The sequence below is a fragment of the Hydra vulgaris genome, chromosome 01, assembly GCF_038396675.1.
Source record: "Hydra vulgaris chromosome 01, alternate assembly HydraT2T_AEP".
NCBI classification, from domain to species: domain Eukaryota; kingdom Metazoa; phylum Cnidaria; class Hydrozoa; order Anthoathecata; family Hydridae; genus Hydra; species Hydra vulgaris.
In genome coordinates this window covers 38,721,992-38,740,000 of record NC_088920.1, presented here as the reverse complement: position 1 = coordinate 38,740,000, position 18,009 = coordinate 38,721,992, and the positions used below count along the sequence as shown (strand labels likewise).

At 26.5% G+C, this 18,009-nt stretch overlaps 1 protein-coding gene across 1 annotated transcript in view; it reads left to right on the top strand.

Moving 5' to 3' along the window:
* Window positions 1-14,415, top strand: part of LOC100211007 (transmembrane 9 superfamily member 2) — a 39,769-nt gene extending 25,354 nt beyond the window's left edge. The window contains exons 14-21 of the mRNA XM_065788121.1: window positions 821-878; window positions 952-1,053; window positions 6,417-6,474; window positions 6,551-6,604; window positions 11,074-11,171; window positions 11,325-11,436; window positions 12,543-12,714; window positions 13,751-14,415. Coding sequence (XP_065644193.1) covers window positions 821-878; window positions 952-1,053; window positions 6,417-6,474; window positions 6,551-6,604; window positions 11,074-11,171; window positions 11,325-11,436; window positions 12,543-12,714; window positions 13,751-13,818 — 722 coding nt within the window. The 3' untranslated portion in view covers window positions 13,819-14,415. The remainder of the gene's footprint in view (window positions 1-820; window positions 879-951; window positions 1,054-6,416; window positions 6,475-6,550; window positions 6,605-11,073; window positions 11,172-11,324; window positions 11,437-12,542; window positions 12,715-13,750) is intronic.
* Window positions 14,416-18,009: the final 3,594 nt, after the last annotated feature.

The window sequence follows — 18,009 nt, the reverse complement described above, 5'->3', positions numbered from 1 at the left end:
TCTCTCTCTCTCTCTCTCTCTCTCTCTCTCTCTCTCTCTCTCTCTCTCTCTATATATATATATATATATATATATATATATATATATATATATATATATATATATATATATTATATATATATATATATATATATATATATATATATATATATATATATATATATATATATATATATAAATATATATATATATATATATATATATTATATATATATATATATATATATATATATATAAATATATATATATATATATATATATAAATAAATATATATATATATATATATATGTATATATATATATATATATATATATATATATAAATATAGTTGTAAGTCAGGTTATACAAAATGACTAGTATAAGAATTTCATTAAAAAACTGTAAAACAACAACAACAAAGAATAACTTTAGTATTTTTAAAAAAAGCTAATAATATTTTAAATTTTTAGTTATAAAGTAAAACTTTTTAAAAATGAAGTATACTTTTTAATACACAATGTTTTTATAATTGTATTTTCAACGTAATATTTATAATACCACTTAATCAAAGTGTTTATAATAGATACATGCTTATTTAAAACTTAAATTGAATCTTTTTTAAAAAACAGTAAGAAAAATTTGTGAGTTACATGAAACAAAAAGATTTTTAAAATCTAACTTATTTAAATTTTAACTACAAAAGTAGTTTCTTATAACTACTTGCTTTCTCACTTCGAGATATGAAAGACCAATGTAGGAATCCTGCATGGCATCTCGGGCCACTGCGCCCCTGTGTTAAGTCACTTGATGAGTTTTAAATAATATTTATAATTATTTTAGCACTTGGAGGAGAGCATTGGAAGACAAATGTTATTATGACAGCATTTTTTTTCCCAGGGTAAAAATTGTAAAAATAAATAACCAAAAAAGGATTTTATTTTAAAAGTAAAATAATAAAAATTTTTTTTTAGTATTGTTTTTGGATTATTTTTTATCTTAAACCTTGCACTTTGGGTTAAAAATTCTTCGGCTGCCATACCTTTTGGTACTCTAGTGGCTTTGCTTGCTCTCTGGTGAGTCGTTTCAAATAAGTATTTTATATTATTTAGTTATCAATTTATAATTAGTTTATTATTTTTTTAATGTTACTCACCTTCCCAAGGCCAAGTGGGCCACTACAGTCAAGCAAGCTTCTTTTTTTTTTTTTCCTTGTGATTCAACCCTCTCTCAACCTTTTAACTCTGAAACACAAACTTTGACAAACAAAGCTCTAATGCAGAGAAATAAGTTAAGTGCAGTACTACCAGGGACATGGCGGGATCTAACTCAGAACTTCTCGCTTATTAATATAGCGCTTTACCACTACACCGCTACCACATACTATATTTATACACACACATCCTTCTGCAAGTGTGTTAGTTCTTCAATTTTGTGAGTGTTTATCTGTTGTTTTTTCTAAAGATTGAAAGTACTTCTGCTGTTATTTAAAAATAATTGGTTATTTGTATTGTGGGAAATATGACAACTTGGTTTTCTAAAACAAAAAGAATTATTTAAAATATTCTAAATGAGAATTTTAATCTAATTTATACATTAGAAAAATTTCCATTAGATTTGTAATTAGTTTTAAAATGGTTCAGATATTTATTTCTCTTATATATTATATATATGCAAAATGGTTATTTTTCAAAAAATTCTGTATTGATTTAAGGTTTGCTACTTTTTTAATGCCTTTGATCATAAGATAATTAATTTCATTATTTTAATTTTGAATGTAATTGAATTTTAAATTATCTTAATATTGAATGGTTCAGACAATTTAAGTTTAAAATTAGTTGTGTGAAAAATTTTGCATATCATTTATCAATTATTTTAAAACAGTCTCATACCTAAATAACCATTTTGAACACTGAGTTTCCAAGTTTGGACCCAATGGATAATATTAAATATTTTTTAAATATATGATTTGTTGTTTTTTAATGCTAATCAAACATGGACCAAGTTAAACCAATTGCTTATATGGTACTTTCAAAATAAATAACAATTTTTTTTCAGAAAATAAGTAAAATTAATATTTAAAAAACTCATAAACAGGAGCTCAGGTAAATGGCCATTGCGTTGAAAGTTAAAAAAAGTGTCCTGGTCAGCCTAAAGGTAGTAGTTAGAAATGTGATGATGGGGAAGAAATAAGAAATGTAATTATGGGGCAGTAATAAGAAATGTGATGGTGGGGTAGTAATAAGATATGTGATGATGGGTGAATCTTATGTAGAAGTGAAAGATGGGTGGTTTAACTTGGTCCATGATGATAGGTGAATCTTATTTATGAGATGAAAGTTTTGATGAGATCAATAGCAAATATAATATGTCAAAGTGATTCATAAATAACAAAACCTAAGCAGTTAGAATTTTTTTTTTGCTCAAGAAATCTTGAACATGAAGTTCATTGTTTACAGATTATAATTAGAAAAAGTAATTATCTCACTGAAACACATTCAAGTTGGACAACACAGTCATAAAATCGGTTATTGTTGCAAGAAGAAATCCTAAAAATTGGCACTCTGAACAAGGATTAAAGAGACTCAAGATTAAAAGATCTCAAGAACTTAAAGTTGTTATTAGAGTCTATCTCATTATGTGAAAAGCATAAAACTCATCCAATTTTAAATTGTATATAATGATGTTTTTAGAGAGTTGGTAGATCTAGACTTTTTTGATTCCCCCTCATCTTAGTGAGTTGGGAGGGGGGGGTCCAGACCACATATAGACCACTGATTACCTATAATAAAATAGAATTTAAAGAAATAATGGTTTCATTTTGAAATTAATTTAGATATTCAGATATTAAGTATCTAAATATCTAAATTAATTTAGAGACCTTTATTTGAACAATAATGAAGGTCTCTAAAAAGTTACTGCCCCCTTTATTTGTGCCCCTATCTACTATGAAGACCAGATCTAGGAGAGGACAACCAACCATATCTTTTTTTATTAAGAAATTACATATAATTAGTTGCACTCTTCGCATAGGCCAGTTGACAGATTAGAGTGGCACTGGTTTCTAGTAACACATTCAACCATTGATAATTGAAAAATAGGGTTATTTAAAAATGCTGGCATTTTTGGTGTGGATTTGACAAGTTTATAATGTTTGCATTTTCAGATAGTTGGGTCTAATGGTCTTATATGCTGTTAATCTTAGATCAAAACAAAGTGTTAGAAAAATTTACAAGCATCTCAAAATGGCTGAAAATTGGACTTTTTAGGCGAGTGGATATTTTGCTTTTAGATATATTTAAGTTCTAAAACTGCAACAAGCTGCCTATGTTTTGCCCATTTATTGCAGACAGTAGTAGCTAATCAGAAAACTTATCTGTAAAGACTTGTGGATGAATAGAATAATGCTACATTTAGTTTCATTTTGGCATATTTTAGCAATTTTAGGATTTTTTCCATAATTGAGGAGGTCATAATTTTTTTCTAATTTAACACAAGTTAATAAAAACCACTTTTTTAAAGAGAGAACTATCCAGAAAATAGTTCTAAAAAAAATGAGACTCTTGTTGAAAGTGAGAAAAAAGTTATACAGCTCTAAAGTAGTCTGTTTTGACCATTTCTAAATCGAGGGGGGGCACTGTGTCATGTTTCTAAGGCCATAATTTCTGAACCGATGTACTTGGAAGTCTGAAATTTCAAATTTAACCTATCTACATAATGCACACAACAATATGTAAAAATCAGGAAAATCAGAGATAGTGACCCACAGGCGATTGGTTGAAATATAATGATTTGACCCAGCTAACAGTCTATATGTTTTTAATTTTTTTTGTTTTGCTCATTTAACTTGGTAAAGAAAATTGAAAAACCAAAAGAAGTAAAAAGTAATATAAGATTTTATAAAAAATTTTCTATTTTATAAAACTGTTAATAAGGATTGTTATATATAAAAAATATGGTATAACAATATATAATATAAAAATATATATATTTCAGTTTTCAATAGAAAAATATAATTTGAGATTTTGTAATCTGAGAATAATGGATCATATTGTCAGACAAAATCTTTTTATATACATTTCTTGCAATGATAAAAAGAACTTTGTTTGCCATTGAGTTATTCTTGTGGAAAAGATGGAAGAAATGCTGCACAAGAAGAAGAATATTGGGTAGGGTGAAGTTTTACTTGAAACTGAGAAATGGGAACAAAATCTTCCATTTCTGCCTGAATCAAAAAGATTATAAAAAAGCCACAAGTGAAAGACATTACTTCACTAAAGTCAATAAGACTTTTTTAGTCTTTAAAAAATTTTTGAAGCTCTCAAAATTGAATTTCTATTATTTCTTTTATTGAAAAAATAACCAAGTAGTTATTTTTTGGTTTATGATTTTAGTTCTATTTGTTTAATTTCAAACTTAGGGTTAATTGGATTGCCATTGAGTTTTTTCTTATATTCTCTCTAGCGCTATATTGGAAGCTTTTTATATTTTTATACTGAGTGTTATGCCATTACTTTCAAACTACTGTTTTTCTTGAACAATGAGTAAATGTGTTTAATTCATATTAGTATTTATTACTATTTGTAAATATCCTTGATGTAACAACCTATTGAATTTTCAAGTTTTCAAAGCTTATAACCAGGCTTGTGGAGCTGAAAGTTTTTTTTACAGATTGGCTCCGGCTTCTAAGAAATGTCTAGCTTGGCTCTGGCTCCTGTATTTTATGAACAAAGTCGGCAAATTTTGGAAGTTTTTTTTATCACTTTTGCCAACCCAAATCCAAACCAATTGCAGAAATTGTTTTTTACCAACTTTCATGATTACAAGATTAATGTATTACTATCACTACTCTTCTAATGCATATTACATTTGAAAAGAAAAATGTTTTGGTTAAATATACATTTTTTTCTATATATTAAAACCTATAACCTAAGTTTTTAGTTTTAATTCTACCCTGTGGGCATGGTTCCTAAAAAAGATGTCTTTTGAATTTTCCAAAGATGTCCAAAACATTTGAAAGATGTTTAAAAGATGTCTTTCTTATATCCTGATATAGGTCCCGTGCTTATTGAGTACCCAGTGGGCACGGGACCTATAAAAGACATTTTTGAACATTCAAAAAACGTTCAAAAGGCATTCAAAACACTTCTAAGATGTTTAAAATACATCTATTGTAGGTCCTGTGCCAACTGGGTAGTATAATTTTTAAGATATGAGTAAGCTTTGGTCATTAAATCATGCATCAAATATTTAACAGCATAATACCAATATAAAAATATAAAATAATTGTAAGAATTTTTCCATACATAGTTTACCTGTTTGTTTATTTTTTTCTTAGTAAAGCATATATTAGGAAAAACTATTAAAAGATAGTATTTTGTTGAGTACTAAATCGTTAAAATATCCATTTTTATTACGTTTTGGCAAGACTGTAACTGTTAGAAAAAATATATAAAAAAAAATTTAATAAATAATTCATTCAACAAATTAGTTGAATGAATTGATGAATGAGAACAATGAATAAATAAAATTTGTCTACAATTTAAAAAAAAAAAAAAAAGTTCTATTCCTTTATAAAACACACATGAGCTGAAAGCTGCTCAATTTTTACGGCTTCGGCTCAACCAAAAAATAGCGGCTCCAGCTCAGCTCCACTAGCCTGCTTATAATAAAACGCATTAATTTAATGAGATAACTAATTAAATTTATTGCTTTTAAAAAACTACAAAAATGCAAATTAAAAGACTAGAATGTTTTTAAAAACATACTGAATGTTTTTATTTTATTTTCAAACCCTCAGTTAATTTAGCAACACTCCGTTGCAAGTCAGGCTATAAGATAGTTGATGTAGCAATATTCCATTGCGAGTCAGGCTATAAGATAGTCGATGTAGCAACACTCCATTGCGAGTCAGGCTATAAGATAGTTACATCAACAGCACTCCACGCATGTTTTACAGTAAAAAAACTAAAAATAAAATAAAAGCATTCTAGTCTTTTAATTTACATTTTTGTGGTTTTTTAAATTTAATTACTTCCCGCAATTAAATTAATGCATTTAGTTATTATCTAACCTTAATTTTGTTAGTTTAAAAACCACAGAACTGTTTTTACCACAAACTGTATATCTGAGCCCTTTACTTTATATATATATATATATATGTGTATATATATATATATATATATATATATATATATATATATATATATATATATATATATATGTATATATATATATATATATATATATATATATATATATATATATATATATATATATATATATATATATATATATATATATATATATATATATATATATATATATGGTTATAAAATATTACAACATACTATAATATTTGATTTAATCTCAGTCCATGTCATTTTATATTTCATGAGTACTGAAATGGTTTTGTTTTGATTTTAAATTTCGAATTTAGGTTTGGTGTTTCTGTTCCTTTGACTTTTCTTGGAGCATATCTGGGATTCAAAAAACCTGTAAGTTTTTAAAAGTGATTCCAGCATATGAGGTTATCAAGTACAATTTGTTTTTATTGTTTTTTTGTTTTTTTAGTCTATTGAATTGCCAGTACGTACCAATCAAATACCAAGACAAATACCTGAACAGGTTTTATTTCTAAATTTTTTAAAATCAAGTTTCTTTTTATACTTGTTTACTTGGATAATGTATTATACATTTTTGCGTTTAAATAGTATTTGACACATGTTCAATATTGTGTTTATTATAAATGTATTTTTTTTTATAAATATAAATTTAGTTTTCAGTTTTCAAGTTAAAAATTTTAAAATTGAAACATTCATAGCAGAGTTCCCAGTTCAAGTGTTTAGTTTTAAATGTTTGAACTTTTGACAGTTTTTAAAGTCGTTCAAGTTGTTACTTCTTTTCTCTTAAAGTATAAACATTATGATGTATTAAAAAACTTTATTTATATTTTTTAAGTTAAAGCAAAAGCATTTAAAAAAGTTTTTAGAATTTAAACTTTTTTTAGACAAAAATTTTTGTTGTGACTATTGGTTTCAAAATTAAACAAATCAAAAGTTGTATTTTCAAATTTATCAAAAAATTACAAGAGTTTTAAAATTTTCTAAATTTTGTAAAAATTTTCGTAAAACTCCTGGCTCAACAATAACATCTATTACAAAAGTTATTATAAAATGAAATTTGTAGCTCATGATAGAGCTAGCTTGAAAAGATTCTAAGGATTTAGTGTGTTACAATCATGCAGTAATCTTAAACTAATATGCCTCTTTAAAAAAAATTGGTTGACCCATGTAATAATGATTATAACTCTGTTGATTCTGATCAAGTTTACAGTGATGATGAAAATGGAACTGAAAATGGTTTTCATATTCACACTGTTTTTGCTGTAAGAAGTGAATCTATTGCATTATTTTTACTTGAATATTTAGAACCTGTTGCAAAAATAAAGAAATTAATAAAATAAAAAAATTTGGCAATGATGAACTTTAATAAATATATTATTAAAAAGTTTTGAAAAAAAAAAAAAATCTGATTTTTGATTCAACAACAACATAAATTTTACTATTGAAATGCTTGAACATTTTTTGGAGGTGTTAAAAGAAGTAAAAATAGCTTTGTTTCACATGGATATTGATTTTCCTCTAACCAAAAATGAGCATTAATGAACTTTGTCTTGCTCTAAAACATGATCTTTTGTATTTTGAAATTGTAATTGAATTTAAAAGAAAAAATCTAGATGAAGCTAATACACCTATAAATCAACTTATTAAACAGCTATTTGAAAATAGAATTAATGAAAAAAGAAGCATTGATTTAATTCCTCTAATGAACTTGTCAGGTTAAACAAAAATAATCAGATTGGCGACATAATTAACTAACTTTGTCACTAATCTCGATAAGCAATTATTTTATCTGGTGATACATCTGATAATGACAAAGAAGTCAACACTGATGTTATAACTAATTAAAAAATAATAAAACTGAATTGAGCTTCAAATCAGATATTGAAATGAAACTTGACTGTTAGGATTTGGGATCAGACCTTGTTAAAATAAAATTTTGAAGCCAGTATGAAGCCAAATATTTAAATTTACTTTCTACAGTTTTTCAAACTATTTTTCTACACAAAGCTAAAAGATCTTTTTTAATTCTCCGGTTTTTTAAAACTAAATTAAGTTTAAATAATGAAACATATTTTGGCTTTTTTAAATATAACTATTAAAACTTGTTAGTGATATTATGTATTTAATGTGATATTAAATACTTTTGTGTACATCTACATAGAAAAATAAGTTCAGTAAACTTTACTAGTAGGCCTAACTTATAGTGAGGTTCATCAAAAGTATGCTCCTATATATGTTTATGCATCTCTCTAAATCTGGATTATGTTGCAATAAATCAGAGTTTCTTATGTTGTGATAAATGTAAAATACTTTTAAAAAGCATATTACTCTAAAACCAAATAATGTTGTGCTAAATCCGGAATGCTTTTAGCTTGTCATACAAGTATAAACTACAGATGACATGAATAAATATTTCAGTTTGTGTTATTGGTGAATAAAGGAATAATGAATCCTATTTGAAAAGCAGATATTTAATTTAAATGACATCATGAGTTTGTGAGCATCAAGTAGATTATGACATGCCTGTCAGTGATTTGGACAAGCAAACATCAAATTTTTAAATAAAAATTTGCATGTTTACATGCAAAATTGTAAGAGAACTTTTAAAGGTAAGTTGAATAATTGCTTTGGTGTGCTTTCATTTGTAGAATTTTGATAATTTAAAAATATGTAAATAATTTTAAGAAGTTGCAATCAACAAAGTATTTGTATATATTTTTATTATAACCTCTACTGTAATGTGTGAAATTTCCTTCGAATTTATATAATTAGTTATATTTCCTATGTTACATGTTGGTACAGGAGCTATGAAGTTTGTTATCCAGCGAATATGGCAACAACTGACAGACTATTTAAGCAACAACTTCTTCTGTATATTATTGTTGATCCCACAAACTGTCGTTCAAGAACAAATGCACTTTAAATTGATTATGCCCTAGTACTGCACAGCTGCCTGTTCAAAACTGTTCTAAAAGGGATCAGCCAACATCAGGAATTACCATCGTGTCTAACAGCAAGGAAGACATTGGAGAAAAAAATAACAATTTCAAACATGCAATTGAGGAAAGGAGGTCATACTTTGCTAACCAGAAAGATATCAATGATCTAATCAAAGATCTAGGTCTTACCAAGTTGAATGCTGAGCTTCTGGTGTCCAGGCTCAAACAGTGGAATTTGTTGGACAAAAATGTGCAAACAGATAAGAGAGAGCGTCACCAATCGTTTTTCCACTTTTTCAGTCAGAAAGATAGGCTGTGCTTCTGGTACAATGTGGCCAGTCTTTTTGAGGCTACTTGTTTCACATGTAATCACTTACTGAATGATGCTTATTAATGGGCAGTTCATCCTAGAACCTCAAAGCTGTGTTGCTCAGGACTATCTTTTTCCTGATATTTTTTATTTTTTTAAATTTTTTCAGGATATCCAAAGAGTTTTTCAGAAATAAAAGTTATAATATATATATTTTTGTAACTTTGTCATCAAATAACTGAAAAAGTAATTTTTAGAGTGGTTCTTTAAGTCCTTTTTACTGTTATTTTCGTAAGACATTGATATGTTACAAATATTGCAAAGAATCTTTCCAGGAATATTTATCTTGATGAATAATCCTAAAAAGGTATTTAGCAATATTTGTAATGTATTCATATTCTAGAAAATAAGCAGTAAAAAGTACTTAAAAACCACTCTAAAAATAAATTGCTCTAAGAAAAAAGAAAGATCATGCAAATCAACACTACTATTTTGCCGATAGTTACCAAGAAAAAAGTTATAGCTACTTGTACTTTACCATACTCTAAATATTCACAAGAAGCAAGCATGTGCAAGCAAAGTAGAAAGGTTTTAAAGTCCTTAGGCAAAGAAGATTGCATGGCATACAATGAAGCAGTGCTTGTTTTTTTTTAATGATGAATATTCCTTACCATTTAGTCTTACAAGTGTGATAACCTTATTATTGTAGGGGTTTAAAAAAAAGTATTAGTTGTTACTTATTCATTTATACAGTAAGTTATAAATATTATGTCATGTTCTGGCAAAATTTTTGTGTATTACTGGTGAAAACACCTCCTCTGCATTAACCTATTCATTTGTAGACCTCTTTATTTTAAAAATAATTATGTTTTTTTTCTGGATGTTTTATAAAGAATAGTCCAATGCTAAGGTTAGAGCTGGTATCTTCATCGAACCACAGATTAAGAAGATCAAAGAATGTGGCTTGTTTGCTAAGCTCCTGAAAATGACAGAGATAGGAGCTTGGAACAGTTTTGTTGCAGTTGTTTATGGCACCTTGGATTGTCAAAAAACTGAAAACTATATGGAGTTGGTTCAGATTTTCACAAAGAGTTTTGCCTAAATGGGATGCAGAATGTCAAAAAACTGAAAACTATATGGAGTTGGTTCAGATTTTCACAAAGAGTTTTGCCTAAATGGGATGCAGAATGTCATATCTCTGATGCTCATTTTAATAAATTCAAGGAGAACTTGAGAGCTTAGAAAAGTAAGACAAACTTTCTCATCTAGATATATTGGACTTTGAACGTTATTATCAAAGATAGCATTATAAAAACATGATGAAGGGTTTCATTTAGGGGCTACTTCATGAAAGTGATCAACAATACACTCACAAATCATCTACTTGCTTCATCTACTCATTTCTGAAGCTTTTTGAATGATTTGTTTGTTGCCTTTGTCTATGCAATATGCAATTGTTTTTATCTGATCAGTTGAACAAAAATTTAAATTTTTTTTTGTTCTTTCAATAAAATTGAATTCTTTTTGTGCTTTGGTTATAAAATCAAAGTATTTTCTCAATTTTTAGCATTTTGCTGCTTGAAAGCATTTATGGTGAAAAATAAAGTTTACTGGAAATTATTGGAAATTATAGATTTGAATCGAGAATAAATTTATAGAGCAAAAGTTTTTAAGTGTAAAAAAACAAATTTAAATATAATATAATTACGTTTTACTTTTTAGAGTATATACACTAGATCTTTTCCATGCATTGTAATGGGAGGAATTCTTCCCTTTGGATGTATCTTTATTCAACTTTTCTTCATCCTCAACAGTTTGTGGTTAGTTTAGTTTTAACTGTTATAAATTTTAAGTTAATATTTCTTTTTTTTATATATATATATAAGGATATTATATATTTTATATTTGTTAATATTTAGCATTTATAGTTAACAAAAAAAGTTTTTCCTTTTTTTTCTTATTTTATGTTTTAGGTCTCATCAAATTTATTACATGTTTGGCTTTTTGTTTTTGGTTTACATCATACTCTTAATTACATGCTCTGAAACCACTGTGCTATTATGCTATTTTCATCTTTGTGCTGAAGTAAGTGAATTAAGTTGTTTGTTTAAAATACATTTTGTTGTTTTGTGTGTTTTTTAAGATTCTATTAGTTATCTTGGGAAATGTTTCACATTAATACCAGTAATAAATTCCTAATGTGTTGGGGCTTACTCTTCATTAATTTCCTCTCTATTCCTCTCCGTATCCTATTGCCTTTATAAATGTCAGTGATTGTATAATATCAATAATATTTTTAACATGTTACATAAGAGGTAAACAGCCTTGTTTGCAGTGAGTGTGGAAGAGGTAAATGAAAGCAAAATAATATTTATACTTGGTAAACTATTATTGAATTTTCATACTGAAATTTTGTATGGCATGTTTTTTGTTCTGAAACTTTATGACTTGAATTTTTTGAGCATATACTTATATTTAAATAAATGAAGTTAATAGTAACAAACTCTCTTTATATATATATATATATGTGTAAAATCTCTTTATATATATGTGTGTGTGTGTGTGTGTGTATATATATATATCTACATATATACATATATATATATACATATATATATATATATATATATATATATATATATATATATATATATATATATATATACACACACATATACACACACACACATATATATATTTATATATATATATATATTTATATATATATATATTTATATATATATATAAATATATATATATATATATATATATATATAAATTAATAAAAAATACTGCATTTTACATTGCGTACTTAGGGAGAATTTTAACTTTAAATCTAATTAAAAAAAAAATCTTTTTGTTATCAAAATTTTTACTCTAATGCTCTGATGAGAAAACAAGTATAATTAATTATAGTTAAGGCAAATTTTATTAATTTAAATTACTATCTTAGAATGTTTTAATATCCTATCTATTCTACTTTCACATTTTCAATATATCTAAATTTATAATAATATATAATCAAATTTTCTAAAATCCTGTTACATATATAAAAACTTTATATGTTTTAAAATCCTCATAGAATAGTTATATATACTGAACGTAGTTATATGTTCTAAAATTCTATAGTTATATGTTATCAAGCATTTTGTATGTTATGAAATATCTGAAAGTAAATTAAATTTATGCAGGATTATCATTGGTGGTGGCGTTCGTTTTTGACCAGTGCTTTCACAGGAGTTTATTTATTTACGTATTCTGTGCATTATTTTATGACAAAGCTTTCTATCTCTGGTAACACAAGCATTTTTTTATATTTTGGATACACAACAATAATGGTATTACTCTTTTCACTTCTCACTGGTAAGTTTATTTTTATTTAATATTTTTAAATACTTTTAGAAAATATCATTAAACAGAATATTAATTATATAATATATATCAAAAGTATGGATTTAATTAGATATCTTTAAAAGTCATTGTAAGCATGATATCATTGTATCATACTATCATTTTTACAATCTTGCATTAATTATTACATCATTTATGAAAATAAAAAAACCTCATTAAAGTCTCAATTCATTTATTTGGGAATGGCAAAAAATAAAAATCTAAACTTATTAAAGTCCTGCACTCAAACTACAAAAATTGCTTTTAAAAAAAAGATCAAGCAGAGACAGAGGTATTCTAGTAAAGTTTATACCAATGGTATATTATATACATTAGATGTCAATTTTGATCCGAAAAGTGAGGCAGCTTTTGCTCTAAGTAGAAATGTTTGCCCTTTTTACAAATGGTGGAAATGGTAAACAAAAAAAGCGGCTTCACTTTTTGTTTAATAAAATTCATGCAAGTTAAACATCTAGTAAATATATATATGATTAATTTATACTTAAATCAAACTCTGTTTAGCTGGTTTAAAAAAAAAAAAAAAAAAATTTAAAGTCAAAAACTCTAGTTATTTGTTATTAATGATCAAGAATTTTATTTGCTTGTTATTTTTATATTGTTTTATATATGATCAAGATTAATTTTATAGCTTGTTATTTTTACATTGTTTTATATATGATCAAGGATTTTATAGCTTGTTATTTTTACATTGTTTCATATATGATCAAGATTAATTTTATAGCTTGTTATTTTTACATTGTTTTATATATGATCAAGATTAATTTTATAGCTTGTTATTTTTATATTGTTTTATATATGATCAAGATTAATTTTATAGCTTGTTATTTTTACATTGTTTTATATATGATCAAGATTAATTTTATAGCTTGTTATTTTTACATTGTTTTATATATGATCATATAAATGTGCTTTATATATATTTTATTAAATTGTTATTACTTTATGTATTATTCTACAGTTTTAAATATTTTATATCTTAATTTATTAGGAACCATTGGATTTGTGGCATGCTTTTACTTCGTTCACAAAATTTATGGTGCTGTAAAAGTTGATTAATTTATCGACTGTGGTGTTAAACCTGTTTTTTACAAACTTTAACGAATTTAAATTACTGAAGGTTTAGCCTAAAGAAAAAAAGACTTCAAAAGTTATAAACTCTAAACTAATTGCTACTAGATTTTGCACGCAGGATATTGTTACACAATATATATTATTTTTTCGGTTTACATTCTTTTTTGCAAAGTACTTCTTACAGCTAATTTATGCTGGCACTTATTAAATATTTTTTCCAGGTGGCTAATTGTTACATATTATATGTAATTAAATATTCCGTTTTTTCAGGTGGCTAGTTCCATATTTTATGCAATTAAATATTGTTACCGATATCTAATTGAATGTTGCTTTATTACCTTTGTGCGGTTAGTTTAAAATGGTTATCTAAGTTAATTTGACTATGATGTTTTTTACTCTTAATTGTTAAGATCTCAGAAATGTTTTTTTATTCTTATTACAATTTGTATAAAACATAATCAAAAAGTTTAAAGGTTTTTGAGAAATGTAAAATAATGCTTATTTAATATTGTAGTAAAGAATATTTCAGTTTTTAATTTTGCAATTGGAATTTTAAAATATCTTTTTTGTTTGCTTGAAAAATGGTAGTTTTATGAATCGACCGTTAGTAAATTTGTTTAGTCCGTAGATTTATGTGATTTTTTATTTACGACTGATTTAGATTACAGGGCTTATCCTTTTCCAGATATTTCCGCAATTCCGGATATTTTTTCAAATTTTAGTTTTTCCGGATATCCAAACATTTTGTATACATAAAAGTTTAAAAAAAATTAAAAAAGACTCCACTAAAATCATTATTGGAATGAATATAAGGGAAAATATTTTCCGGATATTTTACCCAAACAAATTTCCGGATTTCACTGATAAACAAATAAAAGTTTTTGTGGAAATCTTGTTAACTAGGTGATTTTTTAATACAAATTAAATATGCAACTCATTTTTTACCATCACGTTAAGTTGGAAAGATATTAAGGTTCAAATCTTTAGTATTTGGGGTAAAGTCCCTAATATTGTCGGAAAAAAAGTTATTCAAAAGTATGTCAATCTGGGTCTCAAAAGAAGCGTATTTTCATAGAGATTTTAAAAATGTTATACTTTTTTAATAAAAATAAGTACTTTTGTATTATTGCTGAAAAACCAATCTGTTAAAACTTTTTTAAGACTCTTTAGCGTTTTTTCACATAATTTTCTTGTTAATAAATTTTAAGGAAAAATATTTGTTTTCTAATATCTCTATGAAAATACGCTTCTTTTGAAATTATTTCTCTATTTTTAGTTATGGAAAATTTTATTAATAGGGTAAGGTCCTCATTTTTATATCTAAGCTACTTTTATATTTTAAAAATGTAAAACCATACATAAACTATTTTAAAATAGTAAATAACTTTTCCAAAATGTTATCTACCTGTAAAAGAAATTTCGGTGGTATTTGCAGACTTGGTATTAAAACAATGGTCCCAACCCGATGCTTTGTTTAATACCTGTTGCCATACCTCAAATAAAGCAGATAAAACTTTAACAGCCTAGAATAAGTTTAGAGACATTACTAATTGAAAAGAAACAAAAGAAAAAGTTATCAAATTGTGTAAAGGTAAACTGTACAAATTGTTAGATACAACAAAATGTAGGTGTAACATTTTACTTTGTACAGATGAAAATTCTCCGAGTAGGGAGATTAAAAATTGTTCTGCAGGAGTTCACAATTTATGCATTTGAATTTAAAGCTATTAAGATGCCACAACTTGATTTATTATGGCTCAGATCTTAAAAAGATAAGGTTGGTGAATAATCAGGCTACCAAATAGGTCATAGTTAAAACTAGAGTTTCGTCAAAAAAACTAGTTATTGAAGTTCCTATCAAAGATATATTTGTAGATGGAAGAAAAGGTCGTACTCCAATTTTGATTGAAGATTCAATTATTAAAACGTTTTGTCAAAGAATAGAAAAGCAAGAAAGCTCAAGTGTTACTTCTGAACCAGATGGATGTTACTTGACCCATTAGTACCCAGTAGTAGTAGTAGTAGTAGTAGTAGTAGTAGTAGTAGTAGTAGTAGTAGTAGTAGTAGTAGTAGTAGTAGTAGTAGTAGTAGTAGTAGTAGTAGTAGTAGTACTAGTAGTAGTACTAGTAGTAGTAGTAGTACTAGTAGTAGTAGTAGTAGTAGTAGTAGTAGTAGTAGTAGTAGTAGTAGTAGTAGTAGTAGTAGTAGTAGTAGTAGTAGTAGTAGTAGTAGTAGTAGTAGTATAATAAACATAAACATCAACTTTTGTTCTATTAAATTTATAGAATTTTAAGTGAAATTGAAGAACATTTGTTACAATAACAAATAAGACTATTTAATTGTTACTTTTTGATTTTCTTTTGCATCAATATACTTTTGCTTAGCATTAGAATTCCAATCAATGCTATGATTGCTACCTTTTTGATGACAAAACGACATAAGGCGTATTAAAAAATTCTGGGGATGTTTCCCATAACACTTTGTGAACGGTGATGTACTCGATGAATCATCTACTCTTCATCTTTTAGGATTAACTCTTACTTCCAATCTTTCTTGGAAACCATATATCAAATCAGTTGCAAAATTAGCATCTGCGAAGGTTGCATCTCTTTATCAAGCTCGATACTTTCTTACTTCGGATTCTATTTTCTATAAATCTCAAATCCGGCCTTGTATGGAATACTGTTGCTATATCTGGGGCGGATCTTCTAACGATACCCTTTCTCTTTTAGACAAGGTACAAAAACGCATTATAAATATAGTTGGACTTGCTCTTGCAGCCAACCTCTTACCATCAATCGCATCGTCGTAATGTTGCTTCTCTTTCTCTTTTCTACAAATACAATAATGGGCACTGCTCTTAAGAGCTAGTGTCATTTGTGCCATCTACTAAATTTCATTCTAGTGTTATTCGTCATTCAATTAAGTGTCATCCTTTTTCTGTGAATGTTCCTAAGTGCTCCAAAAACGCTTTTTGGAATTTGCTTCCTTCATCTTGCTTTCCTGATTCATATAATTTGAAATCCTTTAAGTCGTCCGTCAATCGTTATCTTGCTCTACAATCTTCATCTTTTCTCTTCCAGTAACTTCCAACTTTAATTAGTGGTTACTTGCAGCCCTGTTGGAAGCGAAGATGTTTAAAAAAAAAAAAATTTTAAAGTGAGCCCGCATGTTACCTTTTTTTAACTCAAAATAATAATGAATTTCAAATAAAATCTTAAAATATTTTAATTCAAAATATGTTCATTAGAAATAAATATGTTTGCCTAATATTCATCGATAACCATTTAAACCGAGAAACATAAAAAAATAACGTTTTTTAATAGCAAATTTTTTTAAAAAGTGCGCCCTTATGCTACTTAAATCAAGAAATTTATATCGATAAATATATTGTCATAAATTTAATTAAAATTAAAAACTTTACTTAAATTAATAAGAATAATAGTAGAAATTAAAAACTTCATAAAAACATTTATCTACTAGTGCATGAAAATGACGAAACAAAGAGAGCATCAACTTCTGCTATAATACTTTTTCGATTGAAAAGTTTTCATCAAAACCAAACCGATCTTACACATTTGAGTAACTTCACTCAAGACTATGCGCCGAAATAAAAATTACAAGTAGCAAAAATTATATAGAAAACTAAATTAAAAAAAGTGGTGGAAATATGGTATTTATGGGGGGATTTTAGTTGGTTTTCAAGAACAATCGTTGTTTTTTAGCGAAGTTTTACCATAGCGAGGGGAATTATGTTTAGCCCTCATGTTACGCTAGTAATAAAAATAGTTGAAGAACCAGTTAATTTTACATGTGCAACAAATAATTCTTCAAAAAAAACAGTTTAAAACAAAAATTGAAATTATTTTGCAACTTTTTAAAAAATATTGGTTCAAAATACTGAATTTACGCCTCTCTTGTCTCTACTTTAAAAGTCGTAACACTAGGGCTCGCCCGCAATGGTTATAGTAGTAGTAGTAGTAGTAGTAGTAGTAGTAGTAGTAGTAGTAGTAGTAGTAGTAGTAGTAGTAGTAGTAGTAGTAGTAATAGTAGTAGTAGTAGTAGTAGTAGTAGTAGTAGTAGTAGTAGTAGTAGTAGTAGTAGTAGTAGTAGTAGTAGTAGTAGTAGTAGTAGTAGTAGTAGTAGTAGTAGTAGTAGTAGTAGTAGTAGTAGTAG